Source organism: Oncorhynchus keta, chromosome 13, assembly GCF_023373465.1.
Source record: "Oncorhynchus keta strain PuntledgeMale-10-30-2019 chromosome 13, Oket_V2, whole genome shotgun sequence".
In the NCBI taxonomy this organism is placed as follows: domain Eukaryota; kingdom Metazoa; phylum Chordata; class Actinopteri; order Salmoniformes; family Salmonidae; genus Oncorhynchus; species Oncorhynchus keta.
The window spans coordinates 20,030,102-20,049,154 of NC_068433.1; the positions used below are offsets into that span (position 1 = coordinate 20,030,102).

At 40.4% G+C, this 19,053-nt stretch overlaps 1 protein-coding gene across 2 annotated transcripts in view; it reads left to right on the top strand.

Annotated features, from left to right (window-relative positions):
- The window catches only part of LOC118391988 (phospholipid-transporting ATPase ABCA1-like), a 291,273-nt gene that overhangs the window by 134,705 nt on the left and 137,515 nt on the right, over positions 1-19,053 (top strand). For both annotated transcript variants that reach the window (XM_052459513.1, XM_052459512.1), the window contains exons 23-24: positions 8,239-8,453; positions 10,114-10,192. In XM_052459513.1, coding sequence (XP_052315473.1) covers positions 8,239-8,453; positions 10,114-10,192 — 294 coding nt within the window. The remainder of the gene's footprint in view (positions 1-8,238; positions 8,454-10,113; positions 10,193-19,053) is intronic.

Genomic DNA, 19,053 nt, shown 5'->3' on the forward strand with positions numbered 1-19,053 from the left:
GACTCCTCACTATTGTGCTCTAACTCAACACTCTCAAAACACTAAGAAACCCCATCCTTCCAACTCATCTTTAACTTCCATCTTATCTTAATTAAAATGTTATATCTAGATGGAATAAACAGAACGTTTACTGAGCATTCTCTTTATGTACAGCCTGTTTGAAGAAAAATAATTAGACAACGTCAAAACTATGTTCATGTAATGTTTCTAAACATAGACCCTTTAATGGGCATCAATTAGTGAAGAGCTGCTGAGGAGTGTGTTGAATGTCAGTCTTAGTTAGTGGCTTAGTAATAAAAATAGCTGTATTGACATGCAACACTTCAGGCAGGTTATCAGTTTCTCATTTAATGAAACAGGTAAAGTTCAGGTATAGAAAGTGTCCATATTATTGATCTAGTTAGGATGGAATACATATTAGAAACCTTGTCATTCCTTCTCCTCAGACCTCTCCCAGACCTCACCTTGTCAAATGTGATGCTTGAGTAGTACAGGGTTTTGGACTTGACTAGACAAGGGTAGAGAGTTGAGGAGGATGGGTGACGATGGACTGGTTTAGAGTTTAGGTGATAGGTGACGTCTGAAGAGGAGTGAAAATGTTCAGAATATGAATCCTGTAAATTAGGGTCCAGCCTTAGCAAGGCAGTACTATGTGCTTCCTTCAGCCTAAGTATACACACCTCAATTTGCTTGTCAATGAACAATATCTTGCTGCTGTTAAAGTGTATGAAAGTCTAAATCCCTCCATTTGATGTAGGCCTACAAGAATAGCAGGATTTTAGATCTCCGGCACTATGTTGTATGCAGTCACAGCACAGGAGATTTACCTGCATAATCCACTACTTTGATCTATCACTTTGTGTTGTAATGCACCACAACACACCATCAATCAGTATACCTTTGTGGACTGCACACCAAACAAACACATTTATTTTACTCCCACCTTCCATCATGCAGTGTGTTTTTATCATTTCTCCCTGTAAACCAATGCAATCCCTTGAAATCAACAGTGAGCACGACCAGCCATGCAAAATTAGCCACGTCAGTAGTAACGAATCACATGGGACTGCCCACATGAAAAAATACTACAGTACTGACTATATAATTCTGTAGTATACTGTGGAATGCTATGCTACACACTGTAATATACCTCGATCATATGTAGTACATACTGTACTATAGAATGTTGTAGAATACTGTAGAGTAGTATAGAAAATAATGCAGTATTAACTGCAAAAGAACTCAGTAAACTGCAGTAAATACTACAGTAATGTCTGCAAAACACTACACTTTTTTAAACTAAATAGTACAGGATTTTATTTGCATATAACCTGCCCATTCCCCTTCCCTGTATCCCAATTTGTTCCACCAAGAAGTGAGGAACTAACTGTACATGCCACGTATAGACCATATATCGTGTGCCCTATAGGTTACAGAAAAGAGCAGAAGCTCTGAACAATCCGTTCAGACTCCAGTGCAACCTACCTACAGGTTGTTGAACATTTTGCTCTTTTAGTATTTCTAAAAGAGCAAGAAAAAAAGCCTCCACTTCTATGTCAAAGATAATAAAACAAAAACACTATCGTAAATATATCAGTAATGTCAGCAAAAACACTACAGTAATTACTAAAGTATATACTACAGTTTTCTTTTACTGTAGTATTTATTCTATAGTTAACAGTAAATACTACAGCATACTAGAGTATACTAAAGTAAATCCTGCAGTATTCACTCATGTTTTGCTAACTTTTGTTTGCAAAAACACAAGTGAATACTAAAGAAAGTCCGCAAAAACACTACCGTGAATACTATAGCATTGCATAGTATATAGTATTTTTTTTATTTGGGTTTCTGCTACACTCCTCCCAGTCTCCTCATCTCCCCCTTCAAAGATCAGCACTTTTCCAAATCAAATGGAAAGCGCATTCCGTCACAATTGGAGCCACCTCACATCATCATCAGGGGGCATTGGTTTAGGACAGCATTACACTAGCATTACACTAGATAGGAAAATAGTGTTTGAGCAGTTGCTGACTAACTGTGAATAACTTTAGCTGGTTAACTGTGGTGAGGAACAAGTCACTTATTTACAGTTAGTTAGCTACTGCATCGCTCTTTGCAAGCAAACACACTGCTACCTCCAAACCTAATAATGTGGCTCCACTAATGTTTATATTTTGACCATCTTTCTTCCTCTTTCCATGTGTATTGATCTGCTTGTTTGAATATTTTCAGAGTCCCATAAGATTTTAGTGAGATACTCAATCGGCATCTTGACCATGGTAGTTAAGGTTAAAATCAAATCCAATCAATGTTTATTGGTTGTGTACACAGATGTGGTAGATGTTATAGCAGGTGCAGCAAAATGTTTTTTACTAGCTCCTAACAATGCAGTAAAATGTCAAACAAGTAAACAAAACAAAAAAAATATATATATACAGTGGGGGGAAAAAGTATTTAGTCAGCCACCAATTGTGCAAGTTCTCCCACTTAAAAAGATGAGAGGCCTGTAATTTTCATCATAGGTACACTTCAACTATGACAGACAAAATTAGAGAAAAAAAATCCAGAAAATCACATTGTAGGATTTGTAATTAATTTATTTGCAAATTATGGTGGAAAATAAGTATTTTATCAATAACAAAAGTTGATATCAATACTTTGTTATATACCCTTTGTTGGCAATGACAGAGGTCAAACGTTTTCTGTAAGTCTTCACAAGGTTTTCACACACTGTTGCTGGTATTTTGGCCCATTCCTCCATGCAGATCTCCTCTAGAGCAGTGATGTTTTGGGGCTGTTGCTGGGCAACACGGACTTTCAACTCCCTCCAAAATAATTTCTATGGTGTTGAGATCTGGAGATTGTCTAGGCCACTCTAGGACCTTGAAATGCTTCTTACGAAGCCACTCCTTCGTTGCCCGGGCGGTGTGTTTGGGATCATTGTCATGCTGAAAGACCCAGACACATTTCATCTTCAATGCCCTTGCTGATGGAAGGAGGTTTTCACTCAAAATCTCACGATACATGGCCCCATTCATTCTTCCCTTTACACGGATCAGTCATCCTGGTCCCTTTGCTGAAAAACAGCCCCAAAGCATGATGTTTCCACCCCCATGCTTCACAGTAGGTATGGTGTTCTTTGGATGCAACTCAGCATTCTTTGTCCTCCAAACACGACGAGTTGAGTTATATTTTGGTTTCATATGACATTCTCCCAATCTTCTTCTGGATCATCCAAATGCTCTCTAGCCTCTTAGTACGCCTCATCCCGCATGCGGGATCGTGACTACAGCCTCAAGCTCATTACCATAACGTAACGTTAGCGATTTCTAAAAATCGCAAATGAAATGAAATAAATATGCCTGCTCTCAAGCTTATCCTTTTCTTAACAATCCTGTCGTCTCAGATTTTCAAAATATGCTTTAGAACCAGAGAAAATCAATAATTTGTGTAAGAGTGGTGATAGCTAGCTTAGCATTTAGCGTTAGCATTTAGCACGCAACATATTCACAAAAACCAGCAAAGGGATCAAATAAAATAATTTACCTTTGAAGAACTTCAGATGTTTCAATAAGGAGACTCTCAGTTACATAGCAGATGTCCAGTTTTTCCTGAAAGATTCTTGTGTAGGACACATCGTTCCGTTTTGTTACTATGCATTTGGCTACCGAAACCGAAAACCGAAAATTCAGTCACCTACACGTCGAACTTTTTTCCGAATTAACTCCATAATATCGACTGAAACATGGAAAACGTTGTTTGAATCAATCCTCAAGGTGTTTTGTCATATATCTCTTCATTGAAATGGCAGTCCTAGAAGCCTTCTTTGTTCTCTGATTCGGATGGAAAAATACTGGTAGCTGACTTTTGCGCACCAATTTCCACGCAGACACCGTGCGGGACAGTTGGCAATTGTAGTCTCTTATGGTCAATCTTCCAATGATATGCCTACAAATATGTCACAATGCTGCAGACACCTTGGGGAAACGCTAGAAAGTGTCCGTTCATTCCTGTCGCATTCACAGCCATATAAGGCGATCATGGAAAACCTGTTCATTTCCTGGTCGCTCAAACATCTTGGTTTTGCCTGAAGCTTTTGTTCTAAGGCACTCACAGTGAAAATCTTTGCAGTTCTGGAAACGTCAGAGTGTCTTCTTTCCAAAGCTATCAATTCCAAGCATAGTCGAGCATCTTTTCGTGACAAAATATTGCGCTTAAAACGGGCACGTGTTTTTATCCAAAAATGAAATACTGCCCCTATAGGACTAACAGGCTAGCAAACTTCAGACGGACCTGGACATGTACTGGCTTAAGCAGGGGGACACGTCTGGCACTGCAGGATTTGAGTCCCTGGCGGCGTAGTGTGTTACTGATGGTAGGCTTTGTTACTTTGGTCCCAGCTCTCTGCAAGTCATTCACTAGGTCCCCCCGTGTGGTTCTGGGATTTTTGCTCACCTTTCTTGTGATCATCTTGACCCCACGGGGTTAGATTTTGCGTGGAGCCCCAGATCGAGGGAGATTATCAGTGGTCTTGTATGTCTTCCATTTCCTAATAATTGCTCCCACCGTTGATTTCTTCAAACCAAGCTGCTTACCTATTGCAGATTCAGTCTTCCCAGCCTGGTGCAGGTCTACAATGTTGTTTCTGGTGTCCTTTGACAGCTCTTTGGTCTTGGCCATAGTGGAGTTTGGAGTGTGACTGTTCGAGGTTGTGGACAGGTGTCTTTTATACTGATAACAAGTTCAAACAGGGGCCATTAATACAGGTAACGAGTGGAGGACAGAGGAGCCTCTTAAAGAAGAAGTTACAGGTCTGTGAGAGACAGAAATCTTGCTTGTTTGTAGGTGACCAAATACTTATTTTCCACCATAATTTGCAAATAAATTCATAAAAAATCCTACAATGTGATTTTCTGGATTTTTCTCTCTCATTTCGTCTGTCATAGTTGAAGTGTACCTATGATGAAAATTACAGGCCTCTCTCATCTTTTTAAGTGGGAGAACTTGCACAATTGGTGGCTGACAAAATACTTTTTTGCCCCACTGTATATATATTATCAAGAAACCTCTGAACGAATCCAATTAACAACCCAAATGGTACTGTGAAAGTAATCCAAATGCAATCTATATGTACTTTGAATGAATTTACAGAAGATATACTAAGAATGACATGTAGAACAGTAGATATATTAGATATACAGTAGAATTTAGTGCATTAGGAAATTATACCGACCACTTAACTTTTTCCACATTTTGTTACTTTACAGCCTTATTCTAAAATTGATTTTTTTTTAAATCCCCCTCATCAATCTACACACCAATACCCCATTATGACGAAGCATAATACCCCATTATCCATCTTGACGAAGCATAAACTGTTTTTTTGAATTTTTTGCAAAGCTATTAAAAATAAAATGTTGAAATATCACATTTAAGTATTCAGTATTCAGTATCACATTTTAGTATTCAGTACTATTTTGAAGCACCCTACAGCGACTACAGCCTCAAGTCTTCTCGGGTATGACGCTACAAGCTTGACACACCTGTGTTTGGGGAGTTTCTCCCATTCTTCTCTGAAAATCATATCAAGCTCTTTCAGGTTGGATGGAGAGCATCGCTGCACAGCTATTTTCAGGTCCCTCCAGAGACGTTTGATCGCGTTCAAGTCCGGGCTCTGGCTGGACCTCTCAAGGACATTCAGAGATGTCTCAAACCTGACTAGTCTCCCAGTCCCTGCAGTTGAAAAACATCCCCACAGCATGATACTGCCACCACCATGGTTCACCGTAGGGATGCTGCCAGGTTTCCTCCAGACATGGCACATTCAGACCAAAGAGTTCAATCTTGGTTTCATCAGACCAGAGAATCTTGTTTCTCATGGTCTGAGGGTCTTTAGATGCTTTTGGCAAATTCCAAGCGGGCTGTCATATGCCTTTTACTGAGGAGTGGCTTCCGGCTGGCCGCTCTTCCATGAAGGCTTGATTGGTGGAGTGCTGCAGAGATGGTTGTCCTTCTGGAATATTCTCCCATCTACACGGAGGAACTCTAGAGCTCTTTCAGAGGGACCATCGGTTTTTTAGTCACCTCCATGATCAAGGCCCTTCTCCCCCGATTGCTCAGTTTGGTCGGGTGGCCAGCTCTAGGAAGAGTCTTGGTGGTTCCAAACTTCTTCCATTTAAGAATGATGGCTGCCACTGTGCTCTTGGGGATCTTCAATGGTGCAGATGTTTTTGGGTACCCTTCCCCAGATCTGTGCCTCAACACAATCCTTCGACCTCATGGCTTGGTTTTTGCTCTGACATGCACTGTCCACTGTGGGACCTTATATAGACAAGTTTGTTTCTTTCCAAATCATGTCCAATCAATTTAATTTACCACAGGTGGACTCCAATCAAGTTGTAGAAACATCTCAAGGATGATCAATGGATGCACCTGAGTTCAATTTGAAGTCTCATAGCAAAGGGTCTGAATACTTATACAGGAAATACGTTTTTGTGTTTTTATACATTTGCAAACATTTCTAAAAACCTTTTTTCGCTTTGCCGTTAGGGGGTATTGTGTGTAGATTGATGAGGGGGGAAAAATAATAAGAATAAGGCTGCAATGTGACAAAATGCGGAAAAAATCAAGGGGTGTGAATACTTTCCGAAGGCACTGTAGGTTCAAACAAGAGCTTAGCATAACACAGTGATAATTCTGTGGCAGAACTCTGCGGCAGAGACACATTTAGAAGCTCAGAGGGTGAGAGGGCATAAGGGATGGGAGGAAAAACAGTTTGGTTCTCGATTTCTCCGAACGAAAGAGCATAGTGCTATGTGAGGCTATGGTTAAGACTTCTGTGTGTGTCCTTATCCCAGGGATAATGCAACCTGTGGGGAGACAAATTGAACTAGCACGGAGGGAGAAAATGCCACGCTCAGCAGATAACCCTGACCTTTTGTAATAATGACAGCAAATCTTACCCTCCAAAATGCTCTAAAAATCCAGCCGGTCAGCTAATCAAGAGAGAATGTATATCATATCATGGAACTGTATGTCCGAGTGTACAATGCGCTTCTTCTACTTGTGGCTGTTACTGTTTCAACTGAGATAGAATGAATTCTCCTGGTGAAGGACTTCACTATCATTGCCAATATTATGCAGATGAAATGCTCAATACCACAAGACACCACGTTGTACATCTTACTTTTACTCTTGTCGTTATCTTGTAACATAGGGGTTGCTGGTTTTCCCACTGTTGTTTTACACAATGGTTGCATGCAGTGTTCTCTTCTTATTTCACGTCAGTTTAGTAGTATTGATGTATGTAGCGTGTAACTTCAATATATCTTTTTAAAATGAAAATATCCTGGTACCCTTCAATCAAGCCACCTCAAAGCAAATCTTTAAGTCCTAATCTTCCTTGCATTTCAGGGTTTTGATTATGTTCTGAAATGTGGCAAAATCAACAATAACCGAGACACATTTTAATGCTGCCACCATTCACACACACTATGACCTAACGACATCCAGCTTGATGATCCATTCTGTGACTTCATCACATATCTCATGTCTACTTCCTGATTGACTGGGAATGTGCTGATTAGTATGTGTTAGTTCAGGGTGCATGACATGACCCTCCACTCCCCCTGTGAATAAGCAGGCTCCGGTGTCATATAGATTCTCTGTGGTTGTGATTCGGTTTCTCTCAAATAACTTCTGCTGACAAAAATTGAAACTTTAGGAAACACAGCAAAGGAATGGTCTATGCATAATTTTATGTTGGTTACATTGTATTATATTCAGGTAGTAGTGTATGTAGTTGTTGTTGTTTCTTACTTGATTTGGAAGGAATGGTATTGCAGAATTTGTCCTTTGTTCCAGATTCCATCCCACACACAATCTCGTTGCTTCGAATACAACTACAGTAGGCTATGACTTGCAAACCCAGAGGGGTGTACAATGAGGAAATAAGCACAACACCACAATATGGAAACAGATTGCAGACTTGGCTCTGTTCAAAGACTTTACATTTATTTAATTTTTTGGTCCAATTTATGTATTTCTCAAGATGGTTGACAGAACAAACAAACTAGTTCCAGAGCACTGACTCACACACATGCACACAAACTCACTCTTACTTTCTCTTTATTTTTGTCTGTCTCACACACATACACAAACACAGTCCACCTACACTCCAAATTGGGCCCATTGAGTGAAATCAATAGTTTTGTTGGCTCCATCTTTCCCCCGCAGGTCGCACAATCATCCTCTCCACTCATCACATGGATGAGGCCGACATCTTGGGAGACCGCATTGCCATTATCTCTCACGGCAAGATGTGTTGTTACGGCTCCTCCCTGTTCCTGAAAAAATACTTTGGCAGTGGCTACTACCTCACTCTGGTCAAGGCCGGAAATGAGCAAATTACCAACGAGCGCAGCGGAGTCAAGCAGGGACAGGAGAAAGAGGTAAATGGAGTCGGGTGAAGATGCCCCTAGACACGGATCTTGGGTCAGTTTAGCATTTTAAGACTAAGGTTTGGAATAGGTGAGGGGAATCTGATCCTCAATCTGTACCTAGGGGAAACATCAGGAAACATCACACCAGACCAAGGTAAATACTAAAAAAACTGTGCTGCATTTTGCTGTCTGTTTTGGGACTAGGACATTTTGTTCTCGTGTTGTATTGATAACAAATCAATATGATTGCTAATAACAGTTGAAATAACAAAATGAAAAATGGTTCTCTATTTAGGAAATGATGGAGCTGGGTGAACTCCACACATGACACTTTGGTATCGAAAATTCCAGATAAGCAAGTGTTACCCAGCAAAAAAAATCCCAACTTTTGTTTCATTTTGATTGGCTATGAGTTTTCACCATAGTTTAATTTGGTCAATGTGAGCTAAACATGTAACTCTGGTGCATATTTTCAATTACCCATTCATGATGTCCGATCCCACATTGGAAAACATCATGACACCAATCTATAATTCACCGATAATGGGGCAAGATCATTTGTTTGACTTTTTGCATCTGGCGGGAAGCACTCCAGTAGTAAGCTCTAAGACACATCAGCAACATTTGCCACACACTCCATTATCGACAAGATTCCTGTGACTTTCCAGAGTGAAAGTTGCCCTCCCCTGTAATGATCTGTGTTTAGTCTCCCCCAGCATGAGAATTGGCAGACACCTCCGCACTGGATGATACTAATTGTCATGAGGGAGGGGGGGGAACGAGTTTCTTGATCTAGCTCCTTGCAGTGCCTTGCACACGGTTTTAATCAATAGGAGCAAATTAACAAGATGCACCGATGCAAGCAGGGTTACAGCAATTACCATTAGTCTACAGGGCCTTTGTGGAGAGTGGAGTAATTTGTAAAAAAGAAGAAAAAAAAGAAAAAGAAAATAAATAATAGTAAGAACAAACAATCACATTTTGCGAAGAGAGCTTTAATGCTCCCCCAAAATGACTTGCTACATCAGCCCACTGGTGCAGACAGCAGCTAAGCATAAGCCTTAGGACTTGGCCTGTAGTTCTCATAAAAACCTAATTTAATGCTGCCCATTCTGTCCGTTGACTGGAAAGTTGTGCCAATGCTTACCATCCAGGTTTCGAACTTGGGTCGCCTGCACCACTGTGTTATCACATTGAGCTAAATCTTAGGCATTAGCTTGGGGTAGATAACACAAGTCTTCAGGTCTCTGGCCAGGTTTCTCATTATATATGGGATTTTGTATTTGCTAAATTAAATGAGTTCATATCATGAACTCATGATACGATGGTTGGGTGAATAATATGATACATGTGCGGTGTCCATATTAGGATAGCCTCAGTCTTAGTATGACTTCTTCCAATCTCAGCAGGCCTGCTGAGGCTGCCCTAATATGGGCAAATTATACAGTTTATGATGGTTTGTAGTGGATCCCCCTTACAACTTCTCGGTATATGGTAAGTACAGCATCTGTTGGTGCCGACAGCCAAACTTAGCTCTAATGAAACACTAACGAGTTGGATCACTGTGGTAATTCCATTAATATGAGATATGAGGGGAGAATTGTGGAGGTGATAATCAGTCTGAGAGCTCTACCGTAATGATGAATACTTTAACATTTCTCTCTAATAGGAGACGGATGAGACCTTGAGGAGAACCAGTCTGGATGAAGGGATTGCAAGCCAGAACTGGAGCAACTCTGACCCCACAGGTAGAACCAGCAATAACACCACCTAATTTATCCATACTATATTTGGCTATATCCAAACGAATAATTGAATTGAATAAATTACTAGAAGTCCTACTGAGACTGAGGCTGTCCTAATATGAACACCATACATATATCATATTATTTGCTCAGCCAACATATCATGAGTTCATGATAGTGCTTTTTCAAGTACTCAAAGCACTTAAAGTGAAACAGAGAGTTTGAGCTTCTTTACAGATACAAAACAGACAATCATAATATCATTCAAAAATATCAAATTTGTATTTTATCCTACATAACCAATTATATAAGAGGTTTTAAAAATAGGTTCTATTTGACTAAGCGTTTCATGACGTACACTAAGGCATTGTTGGCAGAGTAGATGGATGCATTTCAATGCATGCTATAATTCACCGATGCATTTCTTGGTAGTACAAAAAAATTGTACATTGTTTGCTGCCTCCATTCAGGATGCACTGTTTCAGTTTCATTGACTCAATATTTTGGACAAAAACAGACTAATTTAACTAAGGCGGGGAATGTCAATACAATCAAACTAGCAAAGGCAATGACCATAAGGCAGTCATAACGTGGCTCATGTCATTGGAGGAGTGGGTGAGTGAGTGACTTTTCCCCTCATATCGTTCTTCGGTGCCTATACACAGCTAGAGATGCAGGTGTCATTTGGTTAGCTAGCAAGAACCTGAATGACTGTGTTATACAGTAATATATAATATAATAATATATGCCATTTAGCAGACGCTTTTATCCAAAGCGACTTACAGTCATGTGTGCATACATTCTACGTATGGGTGGTCCCGGGAATCAAACCCACTACCCATGGCGTTACAAGCACCATGCTCTACCAACTGTGCTACAGAAGAACCACAGTTAACATATCTCTTGCATTCGCAAATTCACTCTGGCTATTTACTCCGATTTCAGAGCACTCTTGTCTGTGTGCCAGAGCGCAGAATAACTGATGAATTTATGAATGCGCAACAGCCGCTGAATATGACCGGTGTCAGTAAACATAGGCAAAAAAGTAGTCACGAACGCTCTCGATAACATGTAAACAGTCTAACCAGCTCTGCTAGGGCGAGTAAAATGGTCAGTGAGATGTTCTCTCATTTGTGTCTGGAATTAGCTAGCTAGCAACCTAGCCAACTTTAGCCAGTTAGCTCGGGTGCTTGGTTGGGACAAGGCAAGCTGCAGGAGGATGAGTAGGCTTCAATTCCCCATCGTTTATCTGTGTAATTTTTGACGGCCAACAAGCGGAAAAAGTTTGAGAGGGTTTATCTAATGTTCCTTACTGAGATTTTAGCTCATCTTGCTCAGGCTAGCATCAGTTGTTGATATTGTTGTTGTTGATGTGCATAACTGAGGGAGAGAGAGCCTACCTTTCATGGTTGTTTGATCAATAGGATTGTAAAGTCACCAAATGTAAGAGGACTCCCGTGATATTGACATATTTGCAGAAATCCATTCAGGTGTATGTTGTGGCGTTTGGCGAATGCGTTGTAATGATCTAAAGTCAAGCTGTTGCAACTGCCTGTAAACAAACAGTCCAGTTCTAAGTGAATGATGGCTTGCCCGTGTGGCAAATGGCTTGTTTGCATAAAGGCCTACTGTAGCTCTGATTGGCTATGGCATATCGGTCTGCATGGACTCCGGTCCTGGACGGGACAGATGGTTTTATTAGGTTTTATTTACTGCAGGATCTATTAATTGTCCAAACGCATGGCCGCTTTCCAACTCTATATTGCTAAAGAATTTTCAGAAAATGCCTTCGTTTAGGTAATTCCCAAATGTTTAAACAATTTATGAAAATGTGAAATGACCATATCTAAGTGCTGGCTTGTCAGATATATATTTTTTTAAGTGCCATATTCTTCCTGGGGTGAATATAAACATATTTTAATCAAATTGAATCTTGCTAAATGCTGTCAGTTCCACTTTAAAATTGGACGTTGTGGATCTCACCACCACACATCAGATATCACAGGAAAGAGAGAAGAAGGAGGGGCTAAAAGTCTGACTCCGGCTGTAGAATGTCATGTCAGCAGTTGATTGTCTGCTCCTGTTCTGGTGACAGTGACATCTCTAAGTACTCTAGTCCTCTCTCTCTCTCTATCTCTCACTCACTCACTTGGATGGGGGACTGGATTGTACATATCATGTGGGAAAAAAGACTGGATTTCTATTGATGATGAGCGTAAGGGTGAGAGTGAGTGTGACGGTGGGAGTGAGGGTGAGTATGTATGAATATAATGACATGGCTTCATTTTAATCCATAACCAAACTACCTAAAAGAACACAGCGTACCTTAAAAACACAGCAACCTTCCAAAGATATATTAAATCACATTCCCTCTATAGAACTGTCTGTGTATGTCATTTTTAGACTTAAACACCACACAGTTGTACATGACAAATACACAGTACAGCATGTGACAAATAAACTCAGCAAAAAAAGAAACATCCCTTTTTCAGGACCCTGTCTTTCAAAGATAATTCGTAAAAATCCAAATAACTTCACAGATCTTCATTGTAAAGGGTTTAAACACTGTCTCCCATGGTTGTTCAATGAACCATAAACAATTAATGAACATGCACCTGTCGAACGGTCTAAAAAGAGCTTACAGGCGGTAGGCAATTAAGGTCACAGTTATGAAAACTTAGGATACTAAAGAGGTCTTTCTACTGAGTCTGAAAAAACCCACAAGAAAGATGCCCAGGGTTCCTGCTCATCTGCGTGAACGTGCCTTAGGCATGCTGCAAGGAGGCATGAGGACTGCAGATGTGGCCAGGGCAATAAATTGCTGTGAGACGCCTAAGACAGTGCTACAGGGAGACAGGACGGACAGCTGATCGTCCTCGCAGTGGCAGACCACATGTAACAACACCTGCACAGGATTGGTATATCCGAACATCACGCCTGCAGGTACAGGATGGCAACAAGGGGAAGACATTCTCCTCCCTCATGTGGTACCCTTCCTGCAGGCTCATCCTGACATGAGGCTCCAGCATGACAATGCCACCAGCCATACTGCTTGTTCTGTGCATGATTTCCTCCATGGCCAGCGAAGTGCCCGGATCTCAATCCCATTGAGCACATCTTGGACCTGTTGGATCTGAGGGTGAGGGCTAGGGCCATTGCCCCCAGAAATGTCTGTGAACTTGCAGGTGCCTTGGTGGAAGAGAGGGGTAACATCTCAAAGCAAGAACTGGCAAATCTGGTGCAGTCCATGAGGAGGAGATGCACTACAGTACTTAATGCGGCTGTTGGCGGCTGTTGGCGATACCAGATACTGACTGTTACTTTTAATTTTGACCCCCCTTTGTTCAGGGACACATTATTCCATTTCTGTTAGTCACATGTCAGTGGAACTTGTTCAGTTTATGTCAAATTTGTTGAATCTTGTTATGTTCATACAAATATTTACACATGTTAAGTTTGCTGAAAATATTTGCAGTTGACAGTGAGAAGATGTTTGTTTATTTGCTGAGTTTATATCATAATTCAAACAATGACAACCCCTCTGTATTACAACTATACTACACACAAGTAGTTAAGCTAAATGTGTGAAGACGATCCGGACTCTGATGCTTAGCAGGGTTGGTCGCTGGATGGGAGACCAGATGCTGCTATAAGTAGTGTTGGAGGGGCAGTAGGAGGCACTCTTTCCTCTGGTCTAATAAAGTATCACAATGCTCCAGGGCAGAGATGGGGGACATTGCAGGTTGCCGTCTTTCGGATGTGATGTTAAACGGGTGTCATGACTCTCTGTGTTCACTAAAGATCCCATGACATTTATTGTAGGAGTTTTAACCCTGGTGTCCTGGCTAAATTCACATTTTTTTTTAACCAGGTAGGCCAGTTGAGAACAAGATCTCATTTACAACTGCGACCTGGCCAAGATAAAGCAAAGCAGTGTGAGAAAAACAACAACACAGAGTTGCACATGGGATCAACAAACATACTGTCAATAACACAATAATCATAATCACCTAATCATCCACAGCCTCCAGTTGGCTCATTCATACCCTGTAACTATTCCCCTGGCTGTTGCTGTAAGTGAGAATGTATTCTCAGTCAACTTACCTGGCAAAAAATATATATATAAAAATCAATTGGAGGTGGTGATGTTTTCTTGGGCTGCATCCCAAATGAAACCTTGTTCCTTATGTACTTATGATCATTTGAGATTTGCTCTTTAGATATCGTGATGATGATAATAATAAATTACACTTTTATGGTGCTTTTCATTACAATCTCAAAGCGCTTATGATGAGGAACTAACAAGATACAGCAATTTTGGTCTCTCTTTGGAGATGTTGAAATCTTCCATAGCTATGTTTTGCCGGTTTATGGAAAACTCAAAAAACCTAGTTTCCCTTAACTCTGATTATGACCCTTGATGAGAAACAGATTCACCACTTTTGAAAAAGTAAATAAGTGGTATAACTATTTGTTGTTGTCCTCAATTATTCTAAATGCAGTGTATTCACTTTTAAAAGCTGTTGGGGCTAGGGGGCAGCATTTTAACTTTTAGATGAAAGGCGTGCCCAGAGTAAACTGTCTCCTACTCTTTCCCAGATGGGAATATATGCATATTATTATTACTGGTGGATAGAAAACACTCTGAAGTTTCTAAAACGGTTTGAATTATGTCTGTGAGTATAACAGAACTCATATGGCAGACAAAAATCTGAGAAGAAATCCAAACAGGAAGTGAGAACTCTTGAAAACAGTGCCATTTGATGTCCATCTTAGATATGGATGAGCATGCACTTCCTAGGGCTTCCACAAGATGTCACCGTCTTTAGATTCTGGTTGTATGATTCTACTAGAAAGGAGGGGCTCCTAATAGCTCTTTGAGTAGGTGGTCTGGCAGAAAGCCTCGGTCTCATTGCGCGCGGTCACAAGAGAGTGTTCTTGCGTTCCAATGCGTTTCTTCAGACAATGAAATTCTTTGGTTGGAACCTTATTGCTGATTAATGTTTAAAACATCCTAAATATGGATTGCTTACATAATTTGACTTGTTTCTACGACCAGTAACTGAACTTTTTGAGTTTTTGTCTGGAGGAATTGCTCGTGCTTTTTGAGGATTGAATGCTGGGCTGAACAAGCTAAAAACAAGTGGCTAAATGATGGGCTATTTGGAACTTTATGGAACAAATCAGTCATTTATTGTCGAACTGGGATTCCTGGAACTGCCTTCTGATGAAGATATTCAAAGGTAAGTGAATATTTATAGTGTTTTTTGTAGCTTCTGTTGACGCCAAAATGGCGGCTATTTCTTTGGGTTCTGAGCGCCGTTCTCAGATTATTCTTTTTCTGTAAAGTTTTTTTAAAAATCTGACACAGCGGTTGCATAGAGGATACGTTTATCTTTAATTCTGTGAATGACACTTGCATCTTTTATCAATGTTTTTGTGAGTATTTCTGCAAAATCACCAGATGTTTTGGAATCAAAACATTACTGCACGTAACGCGCTAATGTAAACTGAGATTTTTATATATATAGATATATATATATATATATATATATATGCACGTTATCGAACTGTAACGGCGTTCGTCTGTTGAAAGAGGAGCGGACCAAAATGCAGCGTGGTAGTTACTCATGTTCTTTAATGAAAATTTGAACGATAAATGAATTAACTAAATATACAAAAACAACAAACGGAACGTTAAAACCTATACAGCAGGGGTGTCAAAGTCAAATGGACGGAGGGCCAAATAAAAAATTTAGCTACAAGCCGAGGGCCGGACTGTTCGAATGTTCATTGAAAAATTTTTAAATGACGCATATAGTCTAGTGAACCTAATTGAACCTACTGAAAACCTAACAAATATATTCCAATATGATCAGATAAATAAAGCAATATTTTCTTATGGCTCTGTCAGTAATCTTTAATTTTCAACAGACACAAAAGACAAATTTCCTTTATATAAAAATCCCCATAACATGAACATTAAATGAAAGAAACCGGTATTCAAGGCACCATCAGTAGCCTATATTTTCTATTTTAGCAAAAGTGGGCTAAATTTACTTCAAAGAAAAAAACCACCAAATCACCATGCTCCGTTTCTAACTCCGTCAGAAATGCCTTGAACTGGCGGTGATTCAAACCTTTGGCTCTGATAAAGTTAACTGTGCGCGTGATGATGCTCATTACATGCTCCATTTTCAAGGCTTTACCGCACAACGCTTCCTGGTGTATGATACAATGATAAGCTGTCAGCTCACCTGTCGCGTTTTCCTCTTGCATCTTTTCCCGTATCTTCGCCACCAGTCCGCTCCTGTGTCCACACATCGCAGGTGCTCCGTCGGTTGTCAAACCCACGAGTTTTTCCCAAGGCAGCTCCATCTCATTTACACATCTTGACACCTCTTCATACAAATCATGCCCCGTAGTTGTGCCATGCATAGGACGTAAAGCCAAAAACTCCTCTGTCACGCTTAGGCTGGAGTCCACTCCGCGGATGAAAATTGACAACTGGGCAATGTCAGAAATGTCGGTGCTCTCATCCACAGCCAAGGAATATGCAATGAAATCTTTTCCCTTTTTCACAAGCTGCTCTTTTAGATTGATGGACAACTGGTCTACTCTCTCGGCAATGGTGTTTCTGCTCAGACTCACATTTAAAAAGAGTTGCCTTTTTCTGGGCAAACTTCGTCACAAACTTTAATCATGCAGTTTTTGATGAAATCCCCTCCGTAAATGGCCGGGCTGATTTAGCGATCTCTTCTGCCAAAATAAAACTGGCCTTGACAGCAGCCTGGCCTTGTGATTTGGCTTTTTTGAACAGAGCCTGTCGAGATTTGAGGCCTCGTTTTAATTCCTCTGCCTTTTGTAGCCTTTGTTCCATGTCCATATTCTTGTTTTTGTCCGCGTGTTTCGTTTCATAATGTCGTCTCAGATTATACTCTTTCAGTACCGCCACACTTTCTCCACACAGAAGACACACAGGTTTTCCAGCTACCTCCGTGAACAAATACTCCGACTCCCACCTTGTTTGAAACCCCGGTTCTCAGTGTCCACCTTCCGTTTTGCCATTTTTGATGGGTATCTGAAAGTTAATTTTACTGTGATGCTGACAACTGCTGTGCCAATAAATATTGAAATGAAGCAGCCTACTGCTCGGTGCGTCACCGTTGCATTGTGGGAAATGTAGTATTGGTGCGTGTAAAAGATCTGCGGGCTGCCGGCTTGCTGCGGTCTGCGGGCCGGTTCTAATAATAAATCAAGATCATCCCAGGGGCCGTAAAAAACCTTCTCGCGGGCCGGATGTGGCCCGCGGGCCTTGACTCTGACATATGTGCTATACAGCCTATCTTGTGACAACAAACACAGAGACAGGAACAATCACCCACGACATACTCAAAGAATATGGCTGCCTAAATATGGTTCCCAATCAGAGACAATGATAATCACCTGACTGATTGAGAACCGCCTCAGGCAGCCATAGACTAAGCTAGACACCCCACAAAAACTCCATGACAAAAACGCACCACAATAACCCATGTCACACCCTGGCCTGACCAAATAAATGAAGACAAACATACATTACTTCGACTAGGGCGTGAAACGAACAAAACACACAATACATGTATAACATGATGTCCTATGAGTGTCATCTGATGGAGATAATCAAAGGTTAGTGATTCATTCTATCTATATTTATGCTTTTGTGACTGAAAAATCGTTGTGTGTGTTTTTGAATTTGGTGGTCATCTAACGTAAATATATGTTGTGTTTTCTCTGTAAAACATTTAAAAAATCGGACACGATGGGTAGATTAACAAGATGTTTGTATTTTATTTGCTCTATTGGATTTGTTAATGTGTGAAAGTTAAATATTTCTAAAGAATATTTTTTTCAGCTGAATGGGAGGGGCTGTTCCCTTTAGGGAACTCCTTGTGCCCCCTAGCCCCAACAGGTTTTAAATATGTCAATTGAAATACAGGTAACTGCCAAAATAAAGGAAACACCAACATAAGGTGTCTTAACCTCTTGCTTCTACCTGGCACGCAGGCGTCCCATCTAGAGCTCTGGAAATGCAAATGCGCTACGCTAAATGCTAATAGTATTAGTTAAAACTCAAACGTTCATTAAAATACACATGCAGGGTATTGAATTAAAGCTACACTCGTTGTGAATCCAGGCAACAAGTCAGATTTTTAAAATGCTTTTCGGCGAAAGCATGAGAAGCTATTATCTGATAGCATGTAACACCACAAAAGACCCGCAGGGGACGTAAACAAAATAATTAGCATATTTCGCGCTACACAAACCGCACAATAAAATATAAAACATTCATTACCTTTGACCATCTTCTTTGTTGGCACTCCTAGATGTCCCATACTCACTATTGGGTCTTTTTTTCGATTAAATCGGTCCATATATAGCCTAGATATCGTTCTATGTAGACTGTGTGATAAATGGAAAAAAAAATAGCGTTTCATAACGTAACGTCATTTTTTAAAATTCAAAAAGTCGACGATAAACTTTCACAAAACACTTCAAAATACTTTTGCAATGCAACTTTAGGTATTAGTAAACGTTAATAAGCGATCAAATTAATCACGAGACGGAGTGTTTTCTATAGGGATCCATCTTGAAATACTGTCCGTGTATTTCTCAACCAAAATATCCGGTCGGAGACCGGAAGAAATGGGCTGTCTCTTGTTCGTTTGACCAAGAAACAAATCCTAGGCAAATGACAAGACTGTTGACATCGTGTGGAAGCTGTAGGTACTGCAACCTCAGCCATATTTAATGTCTTTCGCCCATAACAATGGGTTGAAGTGGATGGATATATTTTTCCACTTTCAGTGATCAGATTTTCCTGC